Here is a 20,605-nt window from a genome sequence, read left to right on the forward strand (position 1 = left end):
AATAAAATAAAATAAAATAAAATAAAATAAAACAAAACAAAACAAAACAAAATAAAATAAAAGTATACTTACTGGGAAAAGGCTGGAAATCACAGAAAAATACAAGAATTCTCGGCATAACAAGTTTTCCAACCAAATTTCCAAATCCCGTAAGTAACCAATGGCAACATGTAGATCTCTTTCATTCCTAACTTCCTGCCTAAAGTCTAAGAAATGTGTGATGGGTATGATTTTAAAGTTTACTTTCCATCTCCTACCTTGGGAAGCACTTCCCATGTTGTTACAAACTCGGGGCCCTCACACTGCCACACTTGGACAAACGTGTCTGGAATGAGGCCGTGACCATGGGTGCGTGCCGGGCCAGGCCGGGGCTTTCACACCTCGTCTGGGGGCTTTTCTACAGTCAGGGCTCCCCAGATAAGAATTTTTTTCCAAGTCACTGTCTTCGAACACAGAGTATGAAATGCCTCTATAAAACTCTATCAGCGACAATCAATTGAATCATTTTCCTTCTTTTGAAGATTACCGTTACGATCTAGCACCTTTACATTTTTAAACTTGGGTCACTTCATTTTAACAATAGTTTAATTTTTTTTTTTCTTAATGTAAAGATTTTAGGCTTCATACCTATTACCAAATTACATTTTAAAACGTGAAATACAGGTGAAACATAGCTCGGTTTTTCCAGATGATTCTGGGGGTGAAGTTTTTCCACGGCCAGAAAATACACGTCTCCTCCAGTGCAATGACCCCTCTGACCCTTTACCCACCTAGTTCCTTCGGCCAAACTGCTTCATTTTCCCCGCACCAAGCTGTGCCGCTAAAGCTTTGCCCTCTTCCTTCAAGACCCGATGACGACCTCGTCGCTCTCACTGGCACAGGCTTCGTTTACAAGCCCCAGCCACTCGACTTTTTGTCCATTTGGAGTTTTGGTCCGCCTTTTTCTAACTCAACTCTCCACACAAAGCCACTAAGTGAGCCCCAGCCACGTGCACCCTCCCAGCCACCCCGTCCCTTAAAGCCGTGCATCTGGAATGACCAAACCCGCTTGACCCTAGCCCTCCCCACCTCCCTCCCCCTCTCTCCCCCTCCCTCCTTTCCTCCCTCCCTCTCCCTCCCTCCCTCCCTCCCTCCCTCCCTTTCTCTCCCTCTCCCTCTCTCTCTCTCTCATCCCCTCACTGGAGAGGCAGGCTTCTGCCCCTTATCAGGGTGCCATGACTGCTCACCAGGTGACCAGAACCACATTCTCCTGGATGCTTTCAAAGTCACCCATGCTGGGCCACGACTACGGACACGTTCGCCCCGCTTCGACCTCCGTGACTCACTTTTTGCCACAGGCTTGTGAACTCTTCTCTCCCCTTCCAGCCTCCCTTAGCCTGACTTCTGATGCCATCCCACTCTCCAACACGTGCCACCTTTTTCATGGGGAGATTAACCCATTCTTTACACCGCAATGTTACCTCTCACCTGTGTCCCCACGCTTTACTGATTTGTAACTGACGGATAACTCCATGCAAGACAAGGTAATGTCACGACGTTACTATCATCTCAATGCCGATAACTTCCAAGGCCCTACACTCACTGCCGAGCTTTGGATGGGCCACTTTCACCCGACCCTCTAGGTGGACACGGCAAGTAGATCTCAAGAAAAACCAACCCAAATGGAATGCATCTAAGCCATAGGAAGCTAATTTTTACCTCAGAAGAATGCTTAGAACAGCGTTATGCAGCTACAATTCACACAGCTGAGGTGCACAACTTAACAGTCTCCAGCATGTTTCCAAAGTTGTGTGACCATCACCCCAGAAAGAAGCCGCACGCTCACCAGCAATCACTCCCCATTCCCTCCCATCCTTCCCCCGAGCCCTCTGCAACCACTACCCTAGCAGTCTCTCTCTCTCTAGACATGCCGAGTCTGGACAGTCCGGCGTAAATGGAATCACACACTCTGTGGCCTTCTGTGACGGGCTTCGTTCACTCAGTGTTTCTAAGGTTCCTCCGTGTTGCAGCACGAGCCGGTGCGTCATCCCACAACGTGGACATGTTACATGCTGGTTTTGTCCTCGTCGACCGATAGACACTGGGCTGTTTCCACTTTCTGCCCTTAATGAACAATGCTGCCATGAACACTCAAGCCTCAGTGTCTCGTGGACATACTCCCACCGTTCTTGGTTCTACATCCAGGAACGGAATCACACGGCCGCGAACGAGGTGACCACGTTGAACCTTCTGAGGAACACCAGACTAGTCTGTTTTCCAAAGCGGCTGCCCTTCGCGTTCTCGCCAGGAGTACACGAGGCTTGAAATTCTCGCCGTCCTCACTGACACTGGTTTCTCATCTGCCTTTCTGAGTCCAGCCATCCCAGCAGCTGTAAAGTACCTCTGTGTGGTTCTGATCCTGTGGTTACTTTGTATGTGGCCCACCGATTCCAAACCCTGACCTCACAATCACCACCCACCCACAACTCCATTTTGCCTCCTTGAACCACTGTCAGTTCAAGCTTTCACGGTCTCTCGCGGGAAGCACTGACAAAATCATCTGCACGTCTCCTGAAGATCAGTCTGGCTCCCCTCCCAACCCTTCCTCCACAGACGTTATCCTTCCCTCCGGATCACGCAGTCACGATGAACCTACCGAACAGCTTTAAAGCACCATAATTTAAGGAGAACCCAAAGTCTAAAGAAAAAAGGTTAAGCCAGGCATGCACACACTCAAAATCCTGTTAGAATCACATTCTCTAGGGGCACCTGGGTGGCTCAGTCACTTGAGTGTCCGACTTTGGCTCAGGTCACAATCTCACGGTTGGTGGATTCAGGCCCCCACATCGGGCTCTGTGCTGACAGCTCGGAGCCTGGAGTCTGCTTCAGATTCTGTGTCTCCCTCTGTCTCTGACCCTCCCTCTTTCGCACTCTGTCTGTCTCTTGAAAATAAATAAATGTTAAAAAAAAAAAAAAAATTTTTTTTTTTAAATCACATTCTCTAGTGCTGGCCTCTGGCTGGGGGGGGGGGGGGGGGGGGGGTGCGCTCAGCTGCTTAAGTGTCCGATTCTTGGTTTTGGCTCAGGTCATGTTCTCGTGGTTCATGAGTTGAAGCCCCGTATCAGGCTCTGCGCTGAAAGCAGATTCTCAATCTCTCTCTCTCTCCCTCTCTCTCTGCCCCTACCCACCTTGTGTTCGCTCGTGCTCTCTCAAAAAAAATAAATAAATAAACATTAAAAAAAAAATCAAAAAATAAAAAAAAAGAAGAAAAAAAAAGCACCACATCTCTAGGAAGCACTCCCTGACCCCTCTACCTGCAACAACACGGTCCTCTCCGTGTCTCCCTTCTCGCAGGAGGGCCCGCGGCTCGCTCACCACCTCCAGCTCCAGTGCCAGCCTGGCCCCACCTGGTTCCACAGGGCTCCTCGCACCTCCCCAGCCGCTCTCTGGCACCTTCCTGGCACCTTCTGTCCCCACACCTGCCATCCCCGCCCACATCCTCAGGTGCCCTCCTTCAAAGTCCCGCCTCTCTCCAGTCATGTTTCAATCGGCTTGCTAACTCCTCCCCCTTGTGGCCCCAAAATGAAGTCTCTTCCATCTGAAACACGCGCGTCAACGGCTGCCCTCTTAGACCACTGGGCCGTGGCTCTCCTCCGGCTCACAAGTCCCGCGTGTTGCCTGTGTGTGCTCTCACGGGGAAACCGAGGCTCAGAGAGGTTTCACCTGCGACCACACAGCTAATCTGTGGTGGAGCCAACACTCGGAGCTTGGCTGCGTCTTCTCTGGAAACAGGTGCAAGGAGACTGCCCGTTACACCAAATAATCCAAGTGAAGGAAAGAGACACTGGCAGACCCAGACGCCAGGAAGGAAGCATCAACACAACAGGGGGCGGACGCTGTCGCTTCGCACATCCACACGCCCGGCGGGGCCCCCTCTGGCACATTCCACCACCGACGTGGCGACGCGTCCCCGTGCTCACCGCCTCCTCAGACGTGATGAAATACAGCGGCCCCCTCGGTTCCTGCAAGTTTTCCGTCGGCCACCCCGAGTCTCTCCCAAGAGAGACTCCCGCCCGTTTCTCAAGCCACTGGATGTGAGTCCACACTCCAGACCCCTGGAGTAACGCCTTTGTTTATTCATTCATTTCTGCTCACAGACTTTTGCTTAGACTAACCTAGGAGTTTCTCTTCCTGGTGACGCAAAGTCCCAGGACAAGCAGACGGGCACAGTCGTCAAATGAAAACCCGACAACTTAGAGAAGACACACCCGCCAGCTCCATCACCAAAACGAGGCCAAGTTCAGGGGAGGCGGTGTGCAAACATACTTTACCCGGCCCAACCTCTGGCTTGCAAAGTGGATTTTAAATGGTAACACATCTTTGGGTAGAAAAGCCAATGTCAACCACATCTCAGGCACTGCAGGACTGGATGTTTTCCGAAGGTGAAAACACAGAGCACCACATCTCCTCTGACCCCACCAGTCACCTTACGAGGCAGGTAGGACACTCCCTTTTCAACAGCTAAAGAATAAAGGTAAAAGTTAAGAGCTGCCCACGGTCTAAGAGTGAAGAAGAGAAATAGAAATTTAAAATCCAGGTTTAATTACCCCTCTCTGGAACAGACAATGAGTCACCCGATACCATGGAAGTGATCTGCTCAACTGTGAGGGCTCTACTCACGCTGAATATCACCCAGTAACCATGCCTCTGGTTCGGAACATCGGGAGTCTCGAAAAGAGCTGAAAACTAAGCAAATAAATAGATGTCCATTCCCCCTGCTGTCCTAAAGGAACTAATACAAGGCCATGTGCATAATAAACACAGTGAGCTTAGTACAAAAATCCCAAAGTGATTTCCTTGAGAACTGTCTCTCTCTTATTGACCTTGAAAACCTCAGAGGCAGGACGTCATATTTGCAAATGTAAAAGTAAAGCTAGATGAACTTACCATTTGGGTGCCAGATTTCTGTAATGAATTTCATTTTAGGAGGCCGGAGGGGGTAATCTTTTGGGAAAGTGAGATGAGCCTTAAAAACACCACCTTCACTGGAAGAAAAACAAAAACAAGTTCTTGCCTATAAGTTCCTGCTTATCGGTAGACAATTATTACAACAAACATAAAACAAGGGTGCCAGTGCTAACACTATAAATGAAGTGAGTTCGTAATCTGGGTCTCAAGCAGATAATTTACTTACTCCAATACTCAGTTCAATAGACCATCACGCCCACCCTCTTACTGAACTCTCAGAAGGCGAGGAAAATGAAAGAAACAGTTGGTGCACGGCAGGCATCCCAATCAGGTCCCGTTATTGCGGTGCTAACAACCCTACCACCACCGCCCGCTGCACGTAAGTCCACGTCCAGAAGGGTTCGCTCTGCCTGGGGGGTCTCCAACGATCACTCTCGTCCGCGGCAGCCAGCCCTCCCGCCGTTCTTCAAGCCCCACCAGCCCCCTCCCCTCTCAGAGCTCACACACATTAACTGGGCTGTTCCCTGTGTGGAAAGACGCGCGGACCCTCCACTCCTTTATTCATCTTGTCGTTTAACGAGCATTTCTTCGCCCTTCACACATCAGACACGAACAGCTGGAACAGGGTATAAAGTCTCCCAAGGAGTCTGTATTCCGTGGCTTTCCAAAACAGCGCTGCGCAGGACAGCTTTCTGCACACTGGCTTGGTCCACGGTCACACTGTCCACAACACCTGACATACGGCCAGTTCAACTGAGGAACTGAATTTTTAATTCTATTCAATTTTACTCAATTTCAGTAGCACATGTGGCCAGTGACTGCGGAATTAGTACGGTCCTAGGTCAACGCCATTTACTTAAAAACTGTTTCTGAAGAACCATCAAAACAGGACAACGAGCCGTGTGTTCACAACAAAAACCAAGGAGATCAAGTCAGCCTGGTGGGGCACATGACTAAGTTCCTCCCCATGTCATCGGTCGCGGCCATTTCCTCTGTTTGAAACACCCTCCTCCCCTTGTCATCACTTAGAGCTCGGCTTCAACGTTCCCTCCTGACAAAGGCCTTACTTTGACTATCAGACCTCAACCACCCGTGTCCCTCTGGCACACTGGCCTCTTCGCACTTATTCCAACGGCTACTGGCACCTCTGACTCTTTTACTGCTCAGCGCACACTCCAGCAGAGCAGGGTCACGTGACTATGCTTGTTTGAGATCAGTGAGAAATGGAACTGTCAGCTCCGTACACGGGACTGAACAAATACACACTGATCACCTATTTGCGTGAGGCACTGTTCTACGTAAAATAATAAAACAGGGAGGAAGACGTTAGAGACCATTGTTTTCTTCCCAGCACTTACCATTTGGTGGCAGAAGAAAATATCAAGCAAAATATCCGTCCTAACTCCTGGAATATGAGCAATCGAAAACTAAATTTTTAAAAACAACCAAGTATCTACTATAAGCCCATTTGTCTTAAGAAGAAAAAAATGGGGACATGTTTATATACAAATAGAAAACTGTCTGAGAACACGACACCAATACACAGCAGTGGTCAACTCTGGAACACAGGGTCACAGGACCTTTTACTTACTGCTTTGGACACGTCAATACAGACAATTTTTAACCACAAGCAAGTATTAATTTGTATTGCCTTTCTGATCATAAAAGATTTGGGGAAGGGCTTAACAACAGAGAGGCAGATCATTAATACCAAATACTAAAGACCCAGGGAAGGCCAATGGGCTCCCAGCAGAGAGGGCAGTCGTGGTAACACAACTGTAGTAAAAGCCAACAGGAGGCCGCGAAGGGTGAACGAGAGAGGGGTGGCGAGGTACAAGCGTGACGAGCAGGACGACGTGAAAAGCCCAACAGTTAAAGAACGGGGTAACTGGATGGGGAAACAGCACAATGAACGGCTTTAAAAAGGAGGGAACGAAACTAATTGGTCTGCAAGGAGACGGGAAGATGCTGGCAGAAAGACCAGGGACACTAGAGAAACAGTAACTGAGTGACCGGAAGAAAGAAGAAAGTCAGGGAAGGGGGGCTTAATCAAGAAAAAGAACATCGCTTCCCTGGCAGTAGAAGAAAACCGGACTGAACGTAGTACAGACATCCAGGTACAAAGGAAGAAAAAGGACAACTTTTACGTCTGCTGCATGACCTCCATCTGCGAAACTCCCAGAAGGACTCCTCGAAGGGGGAAAACTGCAGACCTGGGCAAACAGCAGGCTGGGACGGCTGCTGGGATGCACCCACCACACTGACGGGCGCGGCAGCCACCTTCTCGCCCGTGCTACCCCACCTGCCAGAGCCAGTGCCAGAACCGGCCGTGGCACCTGGTAGCTGGATGCACTCCTTTTCAAACTGGGGCTACAAAATCAACCGAGTGAGTTGCTGACCACTTCTCTTCTACAACAAATAAAAATCGAACAGAAAACACAGGCGCTTATCACAAACAGTCTGTTTCACTTAAGTCACCTACATGCATGTTTCTACTCACTAAAACGTATGCACACAAGTATACATCAGGTCACGATGTAAAATATTTCCGGTTAGGGGTTGTGGCGGGGGGAGGGGGGGGCAGTTTGAAAGCTGCAAACACAGAAAACAGCCAAGAATCTATGTGAAAGGACATCAAAAGAGCTGTCGCAAAGCCCTGCACTTTGTTCCACCGACAAGGCTGCTCCTCAATGTTAAGGTAGCTTCCCTGTGTCCCTCAAGTCTGACTGACTGGATCCACTTTATGTCAGCTCACTGGAATCCCGACCGTGAAAAACTGTCTTAAATTATTTTCATCTTTAAAATGTCAGGTTTTATTGACAATTATCCCCAAAGCTTCAAAGCACACAATTTTCACTGTCTACAGATCACTCCCCATTCTGAACCAATAACCCCATGTTACGCCTTACAGGCTTCCTCCTAGAGCTGGACTCCTTAACATCTTTCACCTATAGAATCCTACCCGTTTTTTTAAAACCCGAGTTGTGTGGCCCCAGCTTGTGGGTGCAAACCTCCCATTTGAAAAGGCTGAGAACCTTTCCTCAGCCTAGATGAAGTTTCTTCCATTAGCCCCACTTACTGTTTTGTGCTAAATTATAAAAATCTTACCAGGACCAGATCCCATCATTCTATTTTGTCAGATCCTTTCATTCTGCCATATTGACTTTATATAAATGATATACTTATGCTGTTGTCTTAAATTTTGCTCAACACTGTTTTTTTTTTTTAATTTTTTTTTAACGTTTATTTATTTTTGAGACAGAGAGAGACAGAGCATGAATGGGGGAGGGGCAGAGAGAGAGGGAGACACAGAATTGGAAGCAGGCTCCAGGCTCCGAGCCATCAGCCCAGAGCCCGACGCGGGGCTCGAATTCACGGACCACGAGATCGTGACCTGAGCCGAAGTCGGACGCTTAACTGACTGAGCCACCCAGGTGCCCCAACACTGTTCTTATAAAAACACTCCTGGGGCGTCTGGGTGGCTCAGTCAGTTAGGAGTCTGACTTCGGCTCAGGTCATGATCCCATGGTTTGCAGGTTCGAGCCCTGCGTCAGGCTCTGGGCTGACAGCTCAGAGCCTGGAGCCTGCTTCGGATTCTTTGTCTCCCTCTCTCTCTGTTCCTCCCCTGCTCGCTTGCTCACTCTCTCTCTCTCTCAAAAATCAATAAAGATTTAAAAAAAAAAAACAACACTCCTGTTGTTACCGGTTTCTTGTTCATTTTATCTGCCACATTCAACAATTTATCACACTCATAAGGTATTTGACTGCTTCCAATTGTTTTGCTATTACAAGCAATAGAACACTGAACGTTCCAAACGCTTCCTGGGCATAGGGTTTTTACCCTAAAAATGAAACTGCTAAGACAAAGTTTGCATCACTGTTCAAAGCTGCATGGCCAATGAAAGAGGCCGAGGTGGGGAGGTAAACAAAGGCCCCCGAGCCCCTGTTCTTGAGCACTGAACGATCAGTGATGTGGCCTTGCACTGATCATGCAGCACAAGGTTCCCTCATCACAGGACACATGGCTCATGCTTCACTGTAAAATGGTACTAACCAGAGTCCGTCAGGTCCTACATCCACGATGACAAAACATACATGATCTCAATAGCCTACAAAGTTTCCACCCCATTGCCAGCGGGGAGGAATAAAATAAAGCACGCTCTTTGAACAGACTAGCCGTGGCTGATGAAAGACAAAGAGAGTAAGAGGTAAAAGGTTACACTCGCCACTCACTAACACAAATGTATACAATTTAAAGTTATATGGTGATACCCGAGTCTCCTAACGTCCTGCACAAATCTGCCACCACCTTTCCCTGAACTCTCTCACTCCGTGGAAATGGCTGGCCGTCCACACGCCTGATAACCGGCAGGCTGAAAAGAGCAGGTACAGCACGCCAGCTCGGTGTCCTTCACGGAAAGACACGGAGACAATCTATCCCTAACACCACTAGGAAGACTCATTAATGGACAGAGCAGTAACAGAGCGATAAATATAGCGGCTAAATTAATCCACGTGGCAACTCTCAGTCTTACAGAATCTTGAGTGCCCTCGTTACTCTGAAGGGTGCAGCGCCCTCTAGTGACTAAGGGAAGGCTGATGACGCCGCACAAAATAACACGAGAGCGTCTAAAAAAATGTCAGACGTCGTTAGTTCTTCCCATCATTACATAAATGATGTATCCGGTGGTGAATCCATCAGGTAGGTTTAGGCACCATCTAAGCCCACATTAACGTACTTCCGACCCTACATCCCCACTGTCAGCCTCAGGCCCTCCCCATGGGCAGTGATTTGCACTGGAGGTCTGGGCACCCACACACGAGAGACGCCCGCTCCAGCAGCTCCGAGATGGCGTCTACCCTCTTCGGCTGCCGGACGCCTGTAAGTTCCTTCCTGCTAAACCAACACACAACATGAAATACTTGATTCTTGGTACCTGGTACCATTTTAGGATGCTGACTCCTCTCCTTACCCCTTCCTGGCTAATCTGCTCAGCCCTCCTCACTCTACCGCCTGGGCAAAGGCCGTGCGCCTCCCTACTGCCACCCGGCTCAACCCCAACTCCCAGCCCAGCTCTTCCACCTACAAAGAAGCTTTCAGAGTAACACTGTGAAAAACAAGTTTCTGTTGCAGAAATAAAGCACAAGTAAAGTGAAGGAAAATAAAATCTGCAATCCCAAAGTCATGACACTCAGGGCTTATACTTTAGGATGTGCATCAAATTCCTGACTGGTAACTCCTGGTATAAAATCCCTCAATGGTTAGGCTTTGCCGTCAGGACAGAAGACAAACCCAAACTCTTCAGCAGTGTTTATAAACTTCAACTAGCACTCAACCCCGTCTATCCACCCTCTTCTTGAGGTCCCATACGCTCAGCTTTACTACTGTTGCCACACTCCAGGTCCCACCCCTTGTTTTCTAGGCCCAATTACATTCTGTTCCTCCTACGAAATTATTCATCTGTGACTCCCCTTCCATTTACCCCACCTCTCACTGCCTTTGCCAGAATATCCGCCCAGTTAATTCGTAATTTTTTTAAGTGTTTATTTGTTTTTGAGAGAGAGACAGAGTGTGAGCAGGGGAGGGGCAGACAGAGAGGGAGACACAGAGTCCGAAGCAGGCTCCAGGCTCCGAGCTGTCGGCACAGAGCCCGGCGCGGGGCTCGAACCCACGAACTGAGCCAAAGTCTGATGCTCAATCGACTGAGCCACCCAGGAGCCTCTCCATCCAGTTAATTCTTACCCTATCTGCTAACACTTCGAAACCCCTTCCAGCCCAGAGTAACTCCTCTAAACCCACTGCGGCAAAATCTCCCCCATCTTACCAGCTCCTGGGAAGAAATGAGCAAGTGGCTTAATTGTGACCGATGAGACAAGAGCCAGTCTGCAGGAGAGCTTCCAGGGAAAAAAAGTGTCTACACTGCATATAAAATACCTGAAACCAAGAAGAAACTACCCTCAGGGGCGCCTGGAGGGCTCAGTCGGTTGAGCGTCCGACTTCGGCTGAGGTCATGATCTCATGATTCGTGATTTCAGTTCGTGCCCCAAGTCTGGCTCTGTGCTGACAGCTCAGAGCCTGGAGCCTGCCCGGGATTCTGTGTCTCCCTCTCTCTCTCTCTCTCTGCCCCCCCCCTGCTCGTGCTCTGTCTCTCTCAAAAATAAATAAACGTTAAAAAAAAAATCTTTTTTAAGAAAGAAAGAAACAAACAAACTACCCCCTCTTTGTCCTTTGGGTAATATTCTGGGGGCCCCTGGTGGTTCAGTTGGTTGAGCGCCTGACTCCTGAGTTCAGCTCAGGTCATGATCTCATGGTTCATGAGACTGAGCCCTCTGTCAGGCTCCACACTGACAACGCACAGCCTCATTGGGATTCTCTCTCTGCCTCTCTCAAAATAAATAAATAAACTTAAAACAAACAAAAAAAAAGGTGCACGTGACACTGAAGTTAGACTACAGCCCAACTGTCCCATCTAGAAGCCCACACTCCAGAGGAGCAGCCACCACTGTTTAAATGTGTACTGAAGGCCAGGAACGAGTTTTTAATTGATGGAAAAAAATGGACTATTAATTAGTGAGGGGACTATTAACAAATGGTTCCCCTCAGCAAAGCTGAAGGCATACAATGTATATATGGACCCGCCAAGAGCCTTTAGAGAAAAGGCCAGAGCTCCGTGGGGCCCTCAGAGATGAAGCTGGGGCCTGGGTGCTAATTACTCCTCTACACAGACAGCAATTTGGAAGAAATACTCTATCGCCAGAGTACAAGATTCTGTCATGGGAATGTCACTGTGTCTCCCCAGTAAACCTTCATGCAACGTATTTAGTTTGAAAATCTGCACTTCATCGGGCTTGTATGTAATGGTCTTATTTGCTTTCAAATAATATTAAGGATGTAATGGGGGACGCCTCAAAGATGTTCTTCAAGGGTTACTATTACCAACCCGAACTTTCCCTGTGGAGTGACCAAACTGAGTTCCCACGGCGTGCAGTGATCACCAATACCAACATGGCCCTGACAAATACATCAGTCAAATTTCTGACTGGAAACAATCGTGACAAAACAATCACTTTTCCAGACAACAGAAAGCCCCAAGTCCACACTACAGCCTACAGCTTACCCTGTATGTACTGTACCAGCTCTGGTAACAATTAGCCTTAATTTTCTTCTCCACCAGGTGTTTTAGGGGGCAGAGGAGTCCCCATCTTTGAACACCTAAAATGAAATCCCCGCCTGCTTAGCGCCATGGAGGACCACAGCTGAATAAGGAAGCACAGTCCCCAAGAAACTCGGACATGGACCCATGGCTCTGTTCCTCAGGTATATGGTTCTGAGAAGGTCACAGTATTTTGTCCCAATACCCCCACTTCTAAAAACAGTACGGAACCTGTACTAGCCACTGACATCAGATAGTCACAATCCATCTTATGAAGCATTAAATACTCACTTTCGAATGTCTCCTCTCTGTAAAGAGGGCTTTCCTACTATTCTCCCTTTCTGATCCTACACCCTCATGAACTTTTGCCCGCCCCTCATTCTGTGTCCACCCCTTCATTCTTTGCAGCAAGACAACGAACCCCGGGTACTCTGATAAGAAATCCTGCAACATTCCTTTGGGGGCTCGTCCGGGGTATCGACGTCTTCTAACTGTAAGCAAAGGGCGGTTGGCACCCCCTTTCTTTCCCACCTAAATAAAGTTCCCGAACCAAACAACAGGCACCCGTCCGCCAGTTGAGGGCGAATAGAGTGACTGCCATTCTCAAGTCTCAGCTGACAAGCTCCTTGGGTCTCCCCCCGAGCTGATCCCCCAATGCAGTTGGGAACACTGGTGTGGTGGAGCCCCAGTTTCCTTTTGAGAAAACCCTCTGGATGCATGGGACTCAAGGGAGACCAAACAGCAAACGATGGGTCCTGACCCAGGCTATTGTCTGGTGGATGCCTGAAGGCCGTCCGCGAAACCGGATCCCTCACCGCCCCGCTTGGGTAGCTGGTAGAATTCTCTATGGCCAGCCTCTTCCTTTGGGAAATGAGTGGAAAAGCCCAGGACTGATCCCTCGCATATCCTCCTAGGAGTGATCCGGAAGACTTCCAAAGGGTCCTCCCTCACAGCTTTCCCAACTGCAGTGGACGGTGGCCCTCTACTTGCTTCCACTTCCGACACTCCGGCCACGGCTCACTGCCCAGGTCTCATTTTTTTACCTTTCATTTTCAAACATCTCTTGTGGAGCGGAGAGCAGGACTTGCCTCAACGCCTTCTGGGCTCACCACCCTCCTCCTGCCCCTGAGGCCCACGGTGGTGATGGGAGAGAAGACATTCGGCAGGCTCCCACACGACGTGGATGCGAATAAGAACCAACTGGCTCTGCTTAGTCTACTCAGGACAGGGACTTGAAGGAATATTCCCTAGCAGCTGCCCAAACTCCTCTTGTTTCAGGGAACGTCCCTGTCCTCTACGGCCCGACATGGACTCCCCATTCCCACAGTGGTGGAAAAAGAACGTGCATCTGCTCATCTGTCCCAGCTGACAGGCTTTCGGATGAGGTGTCCTCTCGCTGTCTGTCCTCTGGGCTTTCTTCTGCCTCCAGGCTTCCCGGCCGAATCTCACCTCTTCAGCCTCCCCTCCCACCCCGTTTCTGCACCCCCTCGGGTGCAGCCTACCAAGTGTCTCCTAAACCATCCTCAGTGTCCCAGGCACCACCAGCTGCTCCTCTCACCCTCCTGTCAAGGAGCAAAGAGCACCCACTTGGACTGCCCACTTCGGATCTCCCCACTGGTGCCCCACATAAAAAGTGACAACGGAGAACAAACTGATTGACTTTTAGGTGAATGCAGGTGAAACTCATTCGAGTTTCGATGTTTAGGCTATTTTAAGTGTGTTGGCTTGAGACAGACCTGTTTATCAGTATTAAATATAAGACTTTTTATTCTATCTAGGTTTCCTGGAGGTCAAATAGGTTCATGTTATCTCCATTCCACTTTGTTAGCAAAAAGATGACTGAAATGACGGTAAATTCGGCCTCAAAGTTTTCATGGGTAATTGTTAAGATGCCTTCCAGTCTTTGGTACCCTGAAACGTTATAAAGTTTTGCTTGCATGATAAATGGAATTCAATTCGTTGGATGTCCAGGTCTTTTCCAAACAGACTGGAGTGCTAAAGCATTGATTACTTAACATAGGTTTGAGCTTCTGACTTCTCATCGCAGAAACACTAAGGCTATTTGGGTCTGTTGGTAGACATGCTTTGTGCTTAAGTGGCTCACGAATTTGCCATACAAAGAATTCTGGTGTGACGGTTCACAACTGGTTACCAAGTTTTCACTGGAGACTATGGTTTCTAAGAGTTAAAATTCTGCTAAATGTAGTTAAGGCTGATGGGAATAAGGAGAGCAACTCGGTACGTAGAAAAGTAGGAGAAGTGTAAGAAAGATAAGGACAGGAAATACATTTTTATTGGAAGGCAAAATAAAGTAATTTTGTCTGGTTATTTGGAGAGAAATGGCTTGGGACAAAATGTGAATGCAAAGGAAAGTTGTAGAAGGTTTGTGAAGGGAAATCTCTGGAAAGGAATTTTATGTGTGGTCAAGAAGGACTAAGGTTAAAATGAACGGATTTTTTAAATTTTTTTTTTTTTTAACGTTTATTTATTTTTGAGACAGAGAGAGACAGAGCATGAACGGGGGAGGGTCAGAGAGAGGGAGACACAGAATCCGAAACAGGCTCCAGGCTCTGAGCTGTCAGCACAGAGCCCGACGCGGGGCTCGAACTCACGGACCGCGAGATCATGACCTGAGCCGAAGTCGGACGCTTAACCGACCGAGCCACCCAGGCGCCCCTAAAATGAACGGATTTTAAAAGTACACCGGGTTAAGATTAAAACCGACCCTCCTTTGATCCAAAGACTGGAAAACAATGGCGATACCCTCGATACCCTTGGTGCCAGCCTCCAAATGCTCCATGTTTGTTGTGCCCATTTAGCACAGGAATGGACACCTGTGCCATACGAGGGATGACCATGATATACAAAGGGCTTTTGCTGGGATACATGGGCCATCTTGCTAAACTTAGCCCAGTGTATGCCAAAAATGGATACCCACATGGCTGGAACACATTTACTTGCGCACTGCTGAAAAAGGCAGGGGAACAGACCTCATCTTTAGCCCTTTTAGCCCCCCACAATGGCCGATGATCAATACGTAAATTACTGTTGGGTCAAAATAAAATTAGTGCACGTTTCCAAAACCAGGAGAGTCTTGCGTGGTCACAGTCCGTACTCCCAAGGTCCCGCGGGCAGGAAACAGGGGTAGGAGAAATCAGGGAAGACCAGGTCAGCTCTCGGAAGTAGGGTCAAGCCTGGGTAAGAGCAACTACTCCCAGCAGCTCGAGAGACTGACAGGGCTTCTGGCTGCCGATCCCGTAGCCAGCCAAAGTGCGGGGTTAGAAGGTGAGGTTTCTCCTGGCCAGCTATAAGGGATGCCTTTTTCTCTTTTTCCTATAGACGGGCAATTCCTTAACCAAGGCCAATACCCCTTTGGGATGCACTCTGAAAAACTGGGATGACTTTCATCCACAAACCCTGAAGAAGCAGCAACTCATTTTCTTTTTGCACCGAGGCTTGGGCCCAACGCAAATTGGAGGAGGAAACCTGGCCGCCAGAGGGAAATACCGATTGTAATGTCATCCTACGATTGGACTTGATCTGCAAATGTGAGGGGAAATGGGGAGAAGTCCCTATGTTCAGTGTTTTGGGGGCCTTAAGAGACAATCGAGGTAGATGTCAGGCCAACACTTTCTGAAGTCCAGTCATCAGGAGGGTAAACAGCTAAGGGCCCTTTGCCTGTACCCAAAGCAGACATAGAGAGGGAGGAAGCGATGGCTTTCACCTCAGCCTCCGCCTCGGGTCCTCCATCCATATACCCAGACCTCAAACGTGCACTTCTGCTCCCTGCTGCCCACCTTACCCAGGCCCTCCCCCGTAGCGTGACAGGCGTGTTTCCCCTACAAGAAGCTGGAGCGCCGGAAGGAGAAACCCAGGGAGGCACCACCATGATAAGATTACAAGTACCTTTTTCGCTCTAAGATTTAAGACGGACGAAAGGATATCTAGATACATTTTCTGATGATCTGGATAAGTATATAAAGGCTTTCCAGAATTCCCTACTGAAGCTCAGGCAGTCCCACCCCAAGATCCTACTTGGGACTATGATAATCGCACTGGGAATGGTGGGACTGCCATTTCCAAGCCTGTACTTTGGAAGGATTAAAAAGAACTAAGGTTAAGCCTTTAAATTACACTAAATGAGCCACTATTATACAGATACAGGATGAAACCCTGGTGGCCTTCCTGGAAGAGTTAAGGGAGGCTCTCATTAAATATAAGGCTATCTCCCGTAAGACCCCTGAGGCAGAGATGATTCTGAAGGACAAATTCATCATTCAATCGACCCCAGATATGTGGAGAAAACTACAAAAGTTGGCTGTTGGCTGGGAAGGGACCCTGGAGGAGCTTTTACAAGCTGCCAATTGGGTATATGACAACCAAGATTGAGAGAAAAGTAAGGAACAGGAAAGGAGGCTTAAGAAAAAAATCTAAGGCCTTAGTCTCGGCCTTACATACTATGTCGAACCAGACTTCCCAAGGTCCTGGCACCAAGTGCCATATCCGAGGCCATTCAGGGCACTGGAAACACCAGTGTTCTCAGAGGGGACAACCGAAGTCGAAACCCCGTGAGCCAGGCCCCTTGTGTGGAGACGGTCACTGGAGATCCGGATGCCCTCGGGGACCTCAGTCTGCAAGGGCTCAGATACCCAGTGTCCCTGAAGGGAACGGATCGGTCCTGGGGCTCATCACGGTGGCCCCCCTGAACCAACTGTCCACTGAAAACCCAGAGCCTCGGGTAACTCTGGAAAACAGAAGGAAAACCGCTCGAGTTCCTTCTTGACACTCAGCTGCCTTTTCCGTCCTTTCCCCGGCCGACCATCCAAATGCCGCGTAGCTATTAGAGGCGTCTCCAGAAAACTTATGCCTAAATTTTTCTCTCATCCCCTGGGGTGCATATGGGCAGACTTTTTTTTTCTGCCCTCTTTTTTGATAAAGGCAGAGAGCCCCACTCCCTTGCTAGAAAGGGACATTATGACTGAATTCGGGACGACGGTGCTACTAGCTCCAGGACGGATAAATAATTGCCTGAACTTAGAGTAACCTGGATATTGGAGAGGTAAAGTTAAATACTCCTCGTGGAGTTTGTTCCTGTGGAAACTGGATGGCCAAAGGAAGATTCGAGGATCGAGAACCAAAAACTAGTTAACTTGCTTAATTATTCTAACCAACAATATCACAATATCCAAATAAATATGGAAGAGAGAGGAGAACTTGTAGTTAAGTTTAAAAAAAAAAATGACCAGACATGTCAGGGACTTTTGGGATGGCTACAATGCATCTTTCCTTTCCATGGTGTGGTCTCCTCCCTAGGAGGCATTGCGTTTGGAATATTAATGCTTGTTAGTCTAATACTCTATGTATGTCATTTGTAGAAGCCGATGATATGCCAGAAAAATAAGACCTCCAAGAAAATTCTGCTAGCCCAGATGTTCCAAACACCCTGCCATTATCTCGAACCTCTGGATCAACCTCGGAACCTGCCCCTCAATGCCTCCTTTCAGCAGGAGGGAGCTAAGATCGGTCGTTGCCCCGATTCCTAATGCAGTTAGAAGTCATGCGTTCAGTGGGAAGACTATGGTAGAAAAAGATACGATAAGAGAGGCAGAGAGAGAAAGGGTAGGACCTGAGGTCCTGGGTGGGGAAAGACAGATTTTGGAATAACGCTGGGAGGCTGGGAGTCCGTGACAACAGCAAACCCTCCCCACCCCAGGGGTAAGGTTCCTAAGAATGTAACAGACCCCGCCTACTCCCCTCAGGTTGGACTCAGGAATTTCACAAAAGACCTAAGTGTGAACACAGACCACACCTCACATGATGGAAATGACCCAGCACCTAGTGCTATTAAGCCAAGGAGGAGCCAGGGGGAAGGGGCGGGACAACCAGAACCTTACAAAACAAGGACCCTTGCCTACAGTCATGGGCATTCACTTTCAAATGTCCCCTCTCTGTAAAGAGAGCTTTCGTACTATTCTTCCTTTCTGATCTTATACTCTAATAAACTTTTACCTGCTGTTAAAAAAAAAAAAACAAACATTAAATATTAGTAGCTTTAAGTTAGTCTGCAAACATTCAGAGCAGATGTGGTCTTTGAATCTAAAATTTAGGACAGAAGGGGCGTCTGGGTGGCTCAGTCAGTTAAGCATCTGACTTCACCTCAGGTCATGATCTCACGGTTCAAGGGCTCCCTCATCGGGCTCTGTGCTGACAGCTCAGAGCCTGGAGCCTGCTTCCGATTCTGTGTCTCCCTCTCTCTCTGCCCCTCCCCCACTCACACTCTGTCTCTCTCTCAAAAATAAACATTAAGAAAACATCTTAAAATAAAATGTAGGACATAAAATATTTAAGAAATCTCATCTCCTTTTCCGTTATTTTTTTCATACCACTACATTCTGTTTTCTAACTGACATTTGTTAATAAGGAGTAACTAAAAGTGATTAGCCGTAAACAATCGCTTTTATAAAGTGGGAAAAGGTAAACACTGGTTCATTTCAGGGTCAACACATCTTGGCTCTGGTCAGTTTTCTGGGGGGACCCAACTGAAGAGTCACTAAACCGATGACTTTGAAAGTTCTCTCCCACGTGAAGACGCTGATGTGTGACCTGTGTCCCGAAAGGAAATCTCCCAGGTTAACACTACACTGGAATCAAACGGATAAAGTGCTGAGGATGGGAAAGCCTGATCTCTGAAATTACGGGGTTCCCTTTGGGGGTGAGGCACAGTAGGAAGAGGCAGAAACATTTCAGTCAAGAATTCTCTTCTTTCTCCTATCCTGCCAATATTAACCCAGTATCTGAGAAACAAGTAAAAAATACATGATCTAAAAGAGGCTTTACCTTAAAAATAGCTTTTCTGTAATAAATTTATTCCAGGTATTAAAAACATCTACATTTCAGAAACTATTAGCTATTTAAGAAAGCAGCAGGCTTTAGACACTAGAGTTTCAGGCAGAACACGTAAGTCCTATACATGATCACTTGATACAAACAAGTTCACCTAACCACAGCCACTCCATCCGATCTAAACAATTTCACTTCAGTTTGCCAAAATAGTTTATACTTCAATTAAGAGAGCTATTTTAGTGTCAGTTGCATGGTACTTACTAAAGTGTGTCAGGGGGACCAATGATAAGGACTTCCCATCGGTAAAGGTCATTGTCATCTATTAAACCTGCTGAAAAGCCTTCCACTGGATTTTTGTTGAGTTCTGTGGGGGAAGAAAAAAAACTGATCAAAACTTTTAAGCACATAATTTTCACCCAACAGATAAATTACAGAACGTTAATACCATGTTATAAATTCTACACTATTCGACGGATATACGTGGATCCATCAGCAAAATGCTACCTGACGGCCAAAACGTTTCCATTTCTGTAGCACAAGGAGGCCCACAGGGAAGCAAACATGACCCCCTTCCAAACCTCTTATTCCCACCCTGGACTCCAGCTAGGTTCTCACCCTCTAGGTAACCCTACAGTGTTAGACAGAACTTGTAAAGACACAGGCATCCAGGCCCACCCTCACGGATCCCGGCTCAGAGGGAAGTCGAATCAGTCTTACGCGGTGGTCTTTAGGGTGCCCTATTAGAAGCACCAACAGAGGACCTCACACCGGTTCACTGGAATCCCTGAGCTTAGCCAACCCTCATGTACACGTTCTCTGCGTGTCTGTTTGACAAGCCCTCTGTAACCCTGGGGATGCACATCTACAGATGGGGTTCCTGTGTGGCCCAGAAGACTCAGCGTGCAGAGAGCAAAGACCCCATGTGTCCGGTTTGTGTCACCCCTTTGGCCAGCCAGAACTTCTGGCACACAGGAGTGGTCTCACAACAAGAGCTGGGGCTCTACAGAAATGGCAGCGGCATCGTGAGATTTTTCTCTTCCAGAAAGAGTGCTCTGGCCTGGAGAGAGGAAGACGGAAGCGAAGGACTAGGGAGGCCAGAGGACGCAGGCCAAGAAGGGAGCTTAGTGGGCCAAGTGAGGAGGAATCCACAGTCTGGTGGTTCCTGGAGACACCGGGCTTCATAATGACCTACTGATGGTATATATTATGTATGAATTTTCAACAGCTTTAACGAGGCATAACTGATATTCGGTAGGAATGCACATTCATATATTGTAAAATTTGACACACACTGATACACCTACATGCCTATGAAGCAGTCAACACAATCCTGGCAGTAAATATCCACATACACTGTATATAGAAATCACCAACGGAGAGCTCAGACGGGGAGCACGGACTGGCTCTGAGAAGTGGCAGCCAAGCCCTCGTGAGAGAGCAGGTGGGAAGGGATGTGCTGGGGGCCCGAACAGGTGTTCTGCCATCAGACTCGGGAGTTCGGCCTGATGGTAAAAGAAAGCGTAATGCAACCAGAATGCTATACACGAGACTGAACAGTGTGTCAGTAACCAAGACCTCAAATTGTGAAGGAATTAAGCAGGTGGTGTTATTTCAACAGCTAGGATCTAACACCCCAACGCGCCAGTGAAACACAGAGCCAA

The 20,605-nt window shown here is 48.1% G+C and overlaps 1 protein-coding gene across 2 annotated transcripts in view; it reads right to left on the reverse strand.

Moving 5' to 3' along the window:
* Positions 1 to 20,605, reverse strand: part of UBE2G1 (ubiquitin conjugating enzyme E2 G1) — a 121,030-nt gene that overhangs the window by 17,216 nt on the left and 83,209 nt on the right. For both annotated transcript variants that reach the window (XM_058704683.1, XM_058704684.1), the window contains exons 2-3: positions 19,206 to 19,308; positions 4,927 to 5,024 (exon numbers count right to left, since the gene is read on the reverse strand). In XM_058704683.1, coding sequence (XP_058560666.1) covers positions 4,927 to 5,024; positions 19,206 to 19,308 — 201 coding nt within the window. The remainder of the gene's footprint in view (positions 1 to 4,926; positions 5,025 to 19,205; positions 19,309 to 20,605) is intronic.

Source organism: Neofelis nebulosa, chromosome 16, assembly GCF_028018385.1.
Source record: "Neofelis nebulosa isolate mNeoNeb1 chromosome 16, mNeoNeb1.pri, whole genome shotgun sequence".
NCBI classification, from domain to species: domain Eukaryota; kingdom Metazoa; phylum Chordata; class Mammalia; order Carnivora; family Felidae; genus Neofelis; species Neofelis nebulosa.